The 14,175-nt window shown below is 32.0% G+C and overlaps 1 protein-coding gene across 1 annotated transcript in view; it reads left to right on the top strand.

The window, feature by feature from the left end:
• Nucleotides 1-8,681: 8,681 nt before the first annotated feature.
• LOC111085867 overlaps nt 8,682-14,175 on the top strand; it is a gene marked incomplete at its 3' end in the record, with an annotated part of 8,076 nt that continues 2,582 nt past the window's right edge. Inside the window, exons 1-2 of the mRNA XM_022386422.1 lie at nt 8,682-8,742; nt 11,286-11,570. Of these exons, the coding sequence (XP_022242130.1) occupies nt 11,411-11,570 (160 nt within the window). The remainder of the gene's footprint in view (nt 8,743-11,285; nt 11,571-14,175) is intronic.

Here is a 14,175-nt window from a genome sequence, read left to right as displayed (position 1 = left end):
AATCACAGTGATTCACACACTTTAGTTACCGTCACTACTGTTCGCTTCTTTAATTATCCATCTATCGCTGGCCTCTCTCCCAGGCTTATATACCATAGAAAGGGGCGTCTCGAATGCACTCGGGCCTCCCAGATCACTCATGATCATTCGAGAAATATTATGCACGCTACCAACACCAAACGCACCAGCAGCTCACGTGAATTCCGCTGTCGTAACAATATATTGTTCAAACTCTACACACTCATATATTTTCTACATAAATTCAAAATTAGTAGATAATAAATTTATTGTTCACCATACTTTAACTTAACTAGTGATGATCAGCTTTTATATATCACTGAATTTAAAAGTTAGTAAACATAGTTTATTTGTTCTTTCACTTGATGTAGTGATACAAAACACTAAATGTGTATTCATGATATTATATTTCTCAAGATTTGACGGGACATCTTCAATATTTGCATTTCAGTTAGTGTACAATTCTTGTATACTTTCTACTCAATTAGACTCCATGAACTAATTATACACGTTTCTACAAATGTGTATAACCATCTAATACAACACTCCATATAGATATGCTATCATCAGTCTATGTAAGTAAAATCACAAACTCTAAATAAGATTGTTGTCACACATACTGAAACAGTTATTCACAAAACTTTGTAAAATCTCAGGCTTAACAAGCATACTGAAACATTTATTAACAAAACTTCAACATACACTAAAATATTATTTACGTAAACATCTTAGTTTATAAAATACTGGATTAGCTTTCATACAACTTTTGTACATTATGCCCATATTACTACTTGTTCACTTCAGTTCAATATGTAAAATTTTAATATAGTTTATAAACGAGAAAGGTAGTATACAATTTTTGTATTTTGTTCAGTTAATCATACTTTACAACAAAAACGTTTTACGTTCACTACTCAATAAGATTAAACTATGCCTAACATACAGCAATTGGTGAAATGTTCAGACAAGGTCAGTCGGAAAATATAACTTATACTCATCTCACGTTGACAATTCAGACTAAAGATCAAATGCGAGATAATTATGTGTCTAGCTTAGTCTTTTATGACACATTACACTCCATTAATATCAGTTTATAACAAGTATATTTGAATATCTAATAAAAGTCTCCATTTATATTTCTTATATAACAAACGTTTCATCATAACCCAATATATTATCATTAATATATGTAAATAAAATCACACACTTAACAAACATATTAAAACGTCAAGATAACTAATATACCATTTATGAAAACTACAAACATCTTATTTGTTTATAATATTCAGCATAGCCTAATAAACTATCATTAATATATGTGAGTAAAATCGCTTTTTTTAACAAGCATATTGAAACATTTATTTCAAAAATTTCAAGATATATTATTTATGAAAGCATCTTATTTTATAAAATACTGATCTACAGTTTAATGTAATAATAACTGCAGTATATATGCCTGATCTAGCATGTTATTTGTTAAATAAAATAAATCATTATAAATGAAACATAAGGAACATTCCCCAAAGCGATGCAAGCTGATATGATCAAAGTTTCTTTATTTTAGAAACTCTACGAAACATATCACGCACTTTAAATCCATAACTAAATTGATTGTCCCTTGTCATGCTGAATATTATATCTTATGACCCTCACATTCTCCCTCGCCTATTGCTTAAGACTAACGGATTTCACCATAGTTTAGCATGCTATAATCAATATATGCAAGTAAAATCACAGACTTGTCAAGCATATTAAAATATTTATCAACAAAACTTTATGTTAGGAAAGGACAATTTTATCCAAGGTTTATTACAAATAATGAGCATACATTCTACCTCTGAAGCTTTTAAGGACAAAACCTGTAAAAGTTTTTGACAAAATATCTCAGTTTTGTTGCTTCTTTCGATAACAGATAAAGTCCACAAAAAAAGACAATTCTTTCACAATTTATAAATGTCTTATGTTTACTGTTTGTCATTACAAAATATACTTTACAACCAAAACAACTTGTATGTCACTAAACTTAACAGTCAGTAAAAACAAATTTATCTATTCTTCCACTTTACATAACGATACAGAAAGTTAAATGTACATACATAACATTCTCAAGATTTGAGGTTAAATTAGGATTTTATTTTTTATTTCATTCTAGAACTCACATAATTATAGTTTAAAACTACTATTGTTTACGAATATAACTTATAGAGATCTATACATAGTGTATCTTCTTCAGGGTGTATTTGTTTAGATATGTAAAGATATATCAGTATCGTTCACATTACAGTTTGGACTGTGTTCAAACTTATCCAAGGGACAATTTCCACTGACAGCTCAATACCCTTTGATATTTAGGAATAACACAATGCGTGAATTATAAGATACTGAATTGCCAAGATTAAATTAACTTTCGTACAAGTTTGGTACGTTTCAGTTAGCATACAATTCTTGCATACTATATACTCAGCTAGACTCTCCTACTAACCTTTGTTCATTAGTCATATGGTACTTGACCTCAACCTGTTCTATTATCATGCAATATGTAAATATAATGAAAACAAGAAGTGATATATATATAACAACACAAAACATATACTTTAACTGTACAAATTGATTCCTCTCACGTAGATATTGAGAATCTGTCAGGGAATGTGTTAAATACTGTGATGTTACATCACTCTATCATTGGAACAATAAGTACCGTGAATAGCATAGTGGACGTTTTCAATATAGTGATAAACTTGTAAGTTCTATGATCTCATGACAAAAGGTATGATCTATAAGAAAAGATATGTCTATTCTTTACATGAAATCACTTTATAAAGATCATTCATATAAATTCACATAAAAACCATGTCAGACATCCACTAACATGATTAGATTTATCTATAGAGACAATTGTTCAAAGACCATGCTTACTATAATGAAGTTAGTATTGCTGGCACAGTATAATATAATAAAAGAGTTTTAGTTTTTAACATCGACGAAGTTGTTATAAGATGTCCGAAAATCAGTAAAGTTCATTGCAGTCACATAAATAAAATAAAGTCATAACACATTATCACATGGCTCTGCTTTAATTTACAGTCATAAAAAAGAATGTTCTTATATCAAGGATCCAACTGTGTGTTGTAGGGATGAGAGAATGTTATCCACGTTTGCAGTAGTTTTGCGATCATTGATAGAAACGTTCTTTTGATGGAAAGTACAGTATGTAGCCTCTTGTTACTGCACTGTCTATTTTTGTTGGCAAATAGATAAAAATCAGGAACCCATGTTTGTCGAGATCCTCGAGGTCTCACGCCGAAACTGTCAGTGTACACAGTCAAGGGTCCTTAAACTGTAGACAAACAGATGAAACAGATAATCAAAGCTCCCCTGGAATAGTATACAGAGTTGCAAAAACTTCTGTTCAATCTGTGCTGAACATACGAACAACGACTTTCTTGAGTAATGGGAACTTCCAAATGCATAACAATAAGACTGAAAATATTTCTCTACAAATCTTTTTTTACTGATCCTTTGTTAATGATTTTCAATGAGAAAAACATAATAGCATCTGGACTGCATGCTATTTTAGATGCATGCAGCTGCCAACAAGGACTTTTGCCCAATATCAGAGCTGGTTTGGTTAGCTGGAAGTGGAACACCTAAAGTTAAATACTTTAATAAGTTATATAAATGGTGTTTAGACTGAGACTTTGTTACAAATTGAAGCAGAAATAACACTTATATGTAGTAATTCATTTAATGACCAAAATAAAAATGTCTACAGAAAGATAAGGATATAATTTTCTACAATAGTAATGAATAAACATAGTTTAATCTTTAGTGGAACAAATCAACTGATAAAGTTCAACAGGAAAATTATTGTATATTATGAAGAGAATTAAAAAATCACCATTTTCAGAATGAATATGTGTTATACAATGTGTTGATTATAGAAATGAATTAGCAATAAGTGTTTTACTTATAAAGTTACAGAAATTGCAAAAAAGTATGTTATGCAAGTTATATATAGAAGCAAAAACTATAATCAGTATATTGAATGTGATAGTAAGACTATCCAGCTCAGAAACAGAATAAAGTATGTCATGCAAGTTAAATGTAGAATAAGAAACTATGAACAAAAGTTGAGACTAAATGAAATATGTATGTTGTCCTATGGAGCTATAGTAACCCTCTCTGCGTATAGAAACATCATATGCCTTTGTAAAACACATGTAATAAAGCAAAACATATAAATGAAAACTATAAACATAAGTTGAGTCATGTTGAAATCTCTATGCAATTCGACAGAAGTATAGTAACATTGTCTGCCTTTGCAAAACACACACACAACATGTCTTGTAAGATCACCCACCTATAAAGCCTTAGTTTCACCGTCTCCCTAGTAACACCATAAACGTATAGAACCTTAGTAACACCAACCGCCTTTGTAAAACATATGCAAGTGAAAACTATAAAGTAACTGTCAACATGTGTAAAATGAAATAGTTTGTAAAGAACTCATTTACTGTTATACACAATACAAATCATAATAATATATGTAGAGGAATAGCATAACAATATATTTAATCCATAAAGCCACACTAGTGTAACAGTATGATTGTATGTTAAATTATTACACGATATTTAGAGACATTATCAGGAAAAATCCGTCCTTTTTAAATTTTGTAAAAAAGTATACTAGGCAAATATGATAAAATATTATTGGTTAATCGACGATCCTACGAACTATGCTAACTTTGTCCTTAGTACTATCATCTGCCTATAGTAACACTATCCACCTATAGAAACATCATCTGCCTTTGTAAGACGTACACAATATATAAGGGAAAAATATAGAGTTGATAACATTAAAATAGTAGATTTTAATGTTTGATTATAAAGTGAAACTGTAAATACAACATAGGACAAATTAGATTAAATTATTAATTGTAAAACTTTGATTGTTATTACAAAGTTACTATAATGTGGTCCCCCTCTGTTGGTTTGCTCACGAAGTATCTGCGCGCTCATCATACCAACGCGCCCTCTAGTACTACTTCGTGGACGTCATCACCCCCTGGTGTGTATTACATAATAGCTATGTAATCCCCAGGTGTATATATTACGGATTAGTTATGTATCCCTCAAGCGGCATCCTTTGATCTCCACTAACATGGCGATCTCACACCGAAGCAGCATCCTTTGGGTGTCCAACAATCGAAGTAACTATATGGTAAGGCTGTGGGTCTCAAAGGCAAATATAAGATAGCCTTATTTTTCTAACAGGGTGGTTGGCCTTTGGAATAGGTTGTCTTTGGTGCCCAACAATTGGGGTAACTACATAGTAAGGCTGTGGGTCACAAATGCAAATGTAAGATAGCCTTACTTTTCTAACAGGGTCGTTGGCCTTTGGAATAGGTTGCCTTCAGATGTGGTAGATGCAATTAATTTTAAGAGATTTTAAGGGAAGACTTCACAAATATTTGAATGATAAGAGCTGTATTTGAGTGTTTTTACTTTAGATCTTAGTGTGGTGGATGGGATGACCTAGATGGATTAACATGTTTCTTTGTGTCCTTATGTTATATGCATGTGTAGGTATATCTATTCCCACGATAAATGTGTTGTCTGGGCTTTGTCTTTAGGGAACACCCGTTAAACCAGTTTTAAATTGAATATTTACTTGCGATTTGTGACAAAATCACTTTGAATCAAATACAAAAATGTTGGTGGCAAGGTGAAGTGTATAAACATAGAAGTTTAAAACATTTGTCCCATTGATGAAGAATAATAGGCATCACGAATATGCATATATATTTGAAATAATATTCGCAAACGTATAGGTAAGCTACAACAGATTGACACAAAATCAAAATTTCCTTAATTTTGTTTTAAATCCGTAACTGTTAACAATTTTATTTTCACGAAAAATGAATTGAGTTAAATACAAAGCAAATAATAACCATGTAAAACTTATAAAACATTTTTCGATGAAGGATTATTATGGTGGTATGTCACTCTATGGCCTATACATTGTTTTAGGTTAGACCGTAAATTAAGCTTAGAAATAGAGAACTTTATAAAAAATAAGTGAAAATTGTTGGTTACCTTAGCTGTTGCAACTCATTTGATATAAATGAAAATATGCTTATAATACGAGGCTTATTGTCTTAGTTTTACAACGTAGCTTTCAAAAAACTTCAGTTGTGTTTAAATAAACAACAACAACAAACGGAACGGCATATAAAGTTCGTTAAACCAAAAATCTTATTTACTTTATAGCATTATTTTGTATGAAAATTGTGTTTCAGGAGTCTCCTATCGTCTCGTAGCAACAGTATTAAGAGAAAAACACAAACGAAAGCTTACTGTAAACACCCTAGTAACATTTGAAGAATATATGGTCATAGCTACCATGGCAACGAACATTTGTTTCGAACCAGTAAAGAAATGCAGTAGGCTCTCCGAACGTGATAACAGTCATCTCGTGGAATGCTCATACCATCACAGGGAAACATTTTAGCCTTGTCAATATCGTTGAAAGGACTCACGAGGTATTTCATATGTTGTTGAATGAAGCAGACTGCAAACTTTGTTCGATATTCAGGTATTATTGCTGAGTTTTGCTCAATAATCTTTGTCAGCATATTTCATTACTTGTTAATTCCAGAGTTGAAGCATTTGTTTTATTTTTGCTGTAAAATCGTATAATTTTTAAACATGTATTGTTAAGACTTTAAAATATCGAAGTAATGTTTTCTTTTTAAGCAGTATTTGCTTTAGTTCGAATAGTTAAAGAAAGACGTTTAAACTAAATGAACTTTCAGAATTCTTCAGAATATGTTTTTTTTACATTTGAATTCCAAATCCAATATTTACATTAAAAAATTCTGAATTTTAAAATGCTACAGTTTGTAACCACTACACCAGGAAGTTATGCACCCAGTTGCCGAATTACAACTATTTTAAAATCACTATCATTGTGAATCATAATTTTGCATCTTGTGAACGAACAACTCACATATGTGTTTCTCTGTACAATAACAATTAAAGCAGATTATTTCTGCTCTGCGTTCCGAACATAGTTCCTCCAGAACTAAAAAACAGATCATGCTCTGAGTTTTTATTAAATTAATTTGAGGAAAAACTTGCAGAGTAATATATTATAGAGCTTTTTAAAATCTTACTTTTTGCTCAATTTCTCAAGATTTTCAGAGGGTTAATTTCGAATTTAAGTTTGTTATGCGTAAACAACGTCCTAGCAATTAATGTGTTGTGCCTACGTAGAACTATATAAAATCGCTTTTATGCGCACAATTGTTTTTAATATTAGCTATATGTTTTACTCAAAAACATTTGAATGAATTTTTAATCATATAAATACTTTAATTTATCTATAATTCATTTCCACAGACAATCGCTAATTCTTTCTCGGACTTGTGGATCAAGATTTTGCCATAGAACTCTCTAAGCTGTGAAAAAGCTTCTAATTCTATATTGTAAAATTCAATCTTTTAATGTATACATTTATTTACCAGAGTATAAAACATAATGATGTATGTACAACTGAATATTTTGTATACTCAGCTGATTAAAAATATATCATTGTGGTGTCTGTGTTCTCATTTTAAAAATATGACATAGCGAAATAAAATGGCGCGATATACATTAAACCAATAACTTGAAAGTCTTAACTTATCGGTGACAGCTTACAGAAATTATGAGAAGAAAATAAGTGATGAGTTTGAGTGTGCGGTGATTTTGTGTGGAATGATACAAAATGGCGTATATGTGTGTATGTGTGCGTGTGTGTGATGTTCATATTGTGGTCAGTGTGAAAAACTGAAAAACGAAATGCATGAAGGTCACTTTCATCCCAGAATAAAGCATTCAACCAAAGGTAAGTAAACTGGAACGTCTTCACCGAAGAAAGATGTTTATGGGTAAGTTAGGTAAATATGAAAAGTAAAACTTTCTCCCACAGAGAGCTGGCAAAGAGGTCTTTCGATTCATCTTCTTGATTTCAATGTTTAGCAACAACTACTACCCCTGCGATAACAACTACAACTGTTTCTTCTACCAAGACCACAACTGAAGCTTTAAAATCCACAACAACAATGTGGTTGTGGTTCCTGTAGTAGTTGTTTCAGTATCCGAAGTTTCCTGCTTTGTTGAAGTCGATACAAACTGAGTTGTTGATGGCGGAGTTTCTCGAGACGTTGTTTTGGTCACCTGGACTGATGAGGTTTTATCCGACGTACTCGTTGTCTTCGTTGAAGTTTGAGCGTTAGTATTACTTGTGAGGATAGTTGTCGTTATAGCTGCTGTTGATGCAGGAGTTGTAGTGCTTGTCGATGTTTGTTTTGTAGTTTTGGTACTCGCTGATGTTTGGGTTGTAGTTTTATCACTCGTTGATGTTTGGGTTGTAGTTTTAGTAGTAGTCGCTGGTGTTTGGGTCGTAGTTTTAGTAGTACTCGCTGGTGTTTGGGTCGTAGTTTTAGTACTCGCTGGTGTTTGGGTCGTAGTTTTAGTAGTACTCGCTGGTGTTTGGGTTGTAGTTTTAGTACTCGCTGGTATTTGGGTTGTAGTTTTTGTTGATATTTGAGGGGTGGTAGTAGTATTAGGCGAAGCCGCAGCTGTCGTAGATTCTCGAGTTGTAGATATAGGAGAAACCTGAACCAGTTACCACAACTGTGCCTCCTCCTCCTCCAACAGTTCCACCAACTGACTCTAATGGTAGGTTTGGAATAATTTATGTTTCTAAAACTGTTTTGTTATAACTAAATATCTATAGTATACGTAACATTGTGAATCAAAGTTACATGAATCCTACTATGTATTGTAAATTTTGTACAATGTATCTTTGAAGTAAGTTCTTAAAGCTTTCAAACTTATATCAATGTTAAAATATTTGACTGTTAAAGCTTTCAAGTTTGTATCAATGTTAAAATATTGACTATTAAAGCTTTCAAGTTGATATCAATGTTAAAATACTGACTGTTAAAGCTTTCAAGTTTATATCACTGTTAAAGCTTTCTGTGGGGCAATACTTTAAGTCATCTGGCGGCGCTTAACTAATTGTTTTTTTAAAGTATGATAATATTTTGATACGAAATGAAATATACATGTAAGTTTAGAATCAAAAGTCTCATTCTACTTACAGCTGTCAGACTACACAATGGTAAACTAAAATAAGTTGTTTCTTACTGTGACTTCCTGCATATCACTTATATTTCTTGATATATATAATGAAAAACTAACTATAATATGTTGTTTCTGAAGTTTTAACTAAAAATTCTAGTCCATCATTATTAAATAGGACATTATTAAATAGCACGTAAAAGAGCAATTTTGTATTTCTTAACGCACAGAACACTCTGCATCACACTTCTTAGTTACAGAATTTAAACTTTAATTGCTTGCTAACTATGATGACAGTACAATTTCCCAGAATGTTTTTTACATATGTGTGGGTGTATGTATATATATAATGATTATTTAAGTTTAGATTGCTTGTATACATTTTTCCTTCTTAATTTTTTAAAGTAAAATAATTTTCGAAAACATAATGCTACAATCAGATTAAACACACACACACACATGTATATATACTTGCTTTAAACAAGTAAATATGCCCATCCAAAAGAAAAGGGATGAACAAAGCAAAAATACAAGAACGATAGTAAGGTTTTTGTTTGTCTGTTCGTTTGTTTCCGATACTCGCGCGAAACGACACAAGGGCTATTTATGCTAGTCGCCCGTAATTTTGAAAAGTTAGACTAAAAGGAAGGCAGTTAGTCAACAACACCCACCACCAACTCTTGGGCTACTCTAACCAAATAGTTGGATTTGACCGCGACTCTTATAACGCACACATGGCACCAAAGAGCGGAACGCGACTTTTTTCGGAAACAGAACACGAACCATGGACCCTTGATTCACAGCTAAGCACGCTAACAACTGGACCACGTCCGACCCTTGATAGTATGGAAGGAGCAATAAAAAAAGTAATATACTTTTCTTGTGGTTAGACAAGTACCTGCATGAAAGACCTTCCATGACATTTGCAAATGATGTAGAGGAAAGCAATTTTAGTTTGAAGTAGCATAAGATGCAAAAAATGTACATATAATTAGTTGGACACTCTCGCTATTAGAGATATTTTTGACCTGAATACCAATAATATTTCTCAAGGTTCGACCAGCTTATGAAATTTAAGTTAGTCCCAAATATATATATATATACTAAGTAAAAATGCAAAATAATACTCTTAATAAAAATAATTAACAAATAAAATTCAAAAAGATAAACATTAAACAATTTAACCAATAAAGTAACATTAAATATAGAATAGAATTTACAAAACACATAAAATTTAGTTATTTGCCTTTCACCGACTTCTGTTCCCTTATAACATAAACATACAAATTTGTTGCATGTTAAACTACTAAAACGTTTCAGCAGGATAGTATAACTGTTGTCAACATTATGGATATATTTTGGATGCATGTTTTCTAATCTCTCATATTTTTTAGATAATGAACTTTCCTATATTTGTAGTTGCCTAACATATCGTCTGTTTGTACGCATATCATTAATCTTCATTATTTGTCCTATTTATAAAAAACAACAACAATATTTGCTTATAAAACTACACGATATCATAAAATATTGCATAACCTGTTTTTAATCTTTATAACAGGCACAAGAAAAGGAAATGCGTTTTTTTTAGTATGCGACTTTTTACGAAGTGTTCATTGACTTAAAACAATTCGTAGAGTGAAAGTACATTTTCAGAGCAAAGTAGCAGCAAGATATCATCTAACTTTTTTCTGTTGCTTTATATGTTTTATTGTAAAACCTTATTTTCTTCCATTTTCAAAGTCTATTATCTTTCACATATCAACTATCAGTATATTCTTTTATATTTAGAAGGTATAGCAATAACGATATCAAACGAAAACTACTCATCCGATGAACATTAAAAAATAACAAATTAATGGGAATTCATTAAACTGTTTTTGGAAAATAAATTGGAGAAATAAACATCACGAGACAATGTAAATTAATTTCTGGTTGGCATTCGACAAAAAATGAGTCTCACTATGACGTCATACTAACAGTAATTCTAATATTTTGGTAAATGTATAGTGGTTTAAAAGACAAATGTTTTCAAGACATGGAGTGTTGAAATATGGGATGTTTGGTTATGATGTAACCACGACTTTACTATTTCTATATACCTAAGACATGACATCTTCTTTTCTATGATTTTACAGACACCAGATACGAAGTTACAGCTAATTACCACATCCCCAATCTTAAAGAAAACGGTACAAATGCGGTGCCACAAAAAGTTCCACTGTTATCTCACGGGCCTCTTGGGTTCGGATACAGTGTCAAAATGGAAGAATCGTGTTTGAAGTTTGAAAACTTTGAGCACGAAGGAGACGAGGACTGCTGGAAAAACCCCTCTAATTGTAACAAAGGTGTATCTCTTTCTATCTGGGAACGAATCAGTTTTCAGCGGAATGATTCCACAAGACGATATATTCTCAGCACTGGTAAGTTGTTTTTTGAATTTCGCGCAAAGCTCCTCTAGAGGGCTACCTACTCTAGAGGTTATCTACTCTAGAAGGTTGTCTACTCTAGAAGGTTGTCTACTCTAGAGGGTTATCTACTCTAGAGAGTAAATCTACTCTAGAGAGCTACCTACTCTAGAGGGCTACCTACTCTAGAGGGTTATCTACTCTAGAAGGTTGTCTACTCTAGAGGGCTACCTACTCTACCCTTCCCTAATTTTTGAAGTATTAGATTTTTGGCATCACTCGCTGTCAACTTGTGGGATACTCTAATCGAAGAGAGGAGTTTGTCTGTCAATTTTATGATACACCCGCGGCTGCAAAGTGTGAAGCACGATTTTACTTTTTGTAGTAAAGGGGCGCGAACAAGGGAATCTTGGATGCACAGCCCGCAGCGCTTACCATTGAACCACACTCGGCCAATACTGATAAGTTCGAGTTTCAAATTTTGGGATGATGGTCACTGCCACTATAGTTACTCTCACCGGGTATAACAGAGGTATAACTTACCAAAAAAAATAGAGAGAGGCTTATTAAAAATATGAAACAAAGTCATCTTTTAATGGTGTCTGACAATGATCTTATACATCAAAACAAAATTCTCGTCAGTGTTTTACTTGATGTTTATAAGCTTAACTTTCGTTGCTTTCTTTTCACTTAAGAACATATATATATGTTTCGAAATAACAGAGATAGAGGAGAATAATTTGTCTTGTGTTCTAAAGTAATTGAATCTGCATGTATGGTCTTTGATGAAAAGGAGACAATTATTTCATGCTCTGAATACAAATGTGATAACCAACAGTTATAGTGGTGATTTTGAATTAAGTTTCACAGTTTGTATTGTAACAACAGAGATATAGAAGAATAATTCGTTTTGTCAGGTCTGGCAAGAGCCCAGTTAATGCTTGAGCGAGCCTTGATAAATTTTCGATAAAGGAACAAAAGTCATAAAAACTAATTTGTTAAAGTAGGTGTTGTGGAAACAAATAGTCAGCAAGCTGACAGAATCACGTGTTACTATGCAAATAAGTAATAATATAATATAACTTAATTACATACAATTTAATATAATTTTATACATTGCAATGTTAGAACAACATGCACATCTTTTGTCACACTCTGAGGCAGTTACTGTATACACAGGTACAAAGGGACCAGGCCAAGTTGCGCTTTTTGCAATGTGACCATGCCTTACTGGCATCTTTAAAAGCTTGTCTACATCTCTGACTTGCTTAATGATTTAATGACTGTAAGGTTTATATTTATGAACATTAATGCTGGTCATTATCAAACATTACTGGTTTGTTTATTATGGAAGTTAAAGCTTAATGTGTCATATAATCACAATCATGGAGGAGGCACTCCTGTAGCGCATTCTTTTATTTAAGATTTTTCTAGAAATTTGTATTGTATAGCTGGAAGGAAGGCAAATGTACTGAGCCGTGATGGGCTTAGTTTTAATGTTTGAAACTTTTTCCAAAATGTAGTAAATTATTCAAGCCATACAAAAAAACAAAACAAAAAACTTTGGCTAGAATTAGTGCAACTTCATGAAGGGAAGGAAGAAAGGTAACGATCTCACATACTAAATTACCTAGATTCTGAACAGAAGAGCCAAGTGCCTTACAAAGTAACTAAAGAGCCAAATAACTTACAAATTAATTAATGCAAAGTAACTGAAAAAGTAAAACTTTCATCAATATTTTTAGTGGATGAAAAATAAAATGAAATATTATTCTATATGAAAAATATTAAGTTTCAGGACTTAACAAATATTTGATATTTTGTATTTATGCATAAAACGATTTTATTATTATTATGGCAAATAATCACCAACTGGGCAAAATTGCCTAAAATTTCACCTCCATTCCCTATTTTTACCAGGCTTGGAACTGATTACTGAATCTTTGAGCAACTTACTGAGCTAACAAGTTTACTATTCAGTTAATAATAAGAAATCACTGCATGGTCTAATTATCTGACTTTTACTCTAAACCAGTTAGTTAAATAAATGGTGTAAATATTGAGTTTCTGTTTCGGCAAAGAAATAGAGATAATAAATTGGCATGTTAGGTATTAGAATTTCAAATGGTCTGAAACCGAGTTAACTGATAATTTAAATTTAGTAGTTAAGTTGTACTTTGGATTTAGTATTTAACTATATCCCGATAAATAGTCAGCTTATGATATTTGCGAACAAGATTGATACACATAGTTTTCTTTTTTTAAACACAAATACGTTTCGATATACACACAGCAATACAATTTACAATAACAGTTATTAAAGATAGTTATTACAAACAATGATTTATAAACAAAGGTTTCACAAAATTACAAGCAATATAAAGTCTTCTTTCTAGTCTGGAACTTCATTAATATCTTATTGAGGGTTCACGATGAGCGAGTTGATTACGAGTTGACATAGGCACAGTTCACTTCACGGGAAGCTAGCTAGCTTTGTCCTTCGTTATTTATCAGCCACGCACGCACCGGGTTTTCCACCGTGACGTTATGTAATGTTTTCGTAAAAATACCAATGTCTGATGAGAATTCATTGAAGTTAAATGATTTGTAATATTCGAAC

Source organism: Limulus polyphemus, unplaced genomic scaffold (genome assembly GCF_000517525.1).
Source record: "Limulus polyphemus unplaced genomic scaffold, Limulus_polyphemus-2.1.2 Scaffold671, whole genome shotgun sequence".
Classification (NCBI taxonomy): Eukaryota; Metazoa; Arthropoda; class Merostomata; order Xiphosura; family Limulidae; genus Limulus; species Limulus polyphemus.
This window is presented reverse-complemented; position numbering and strand designations above follow the sequence as displayed.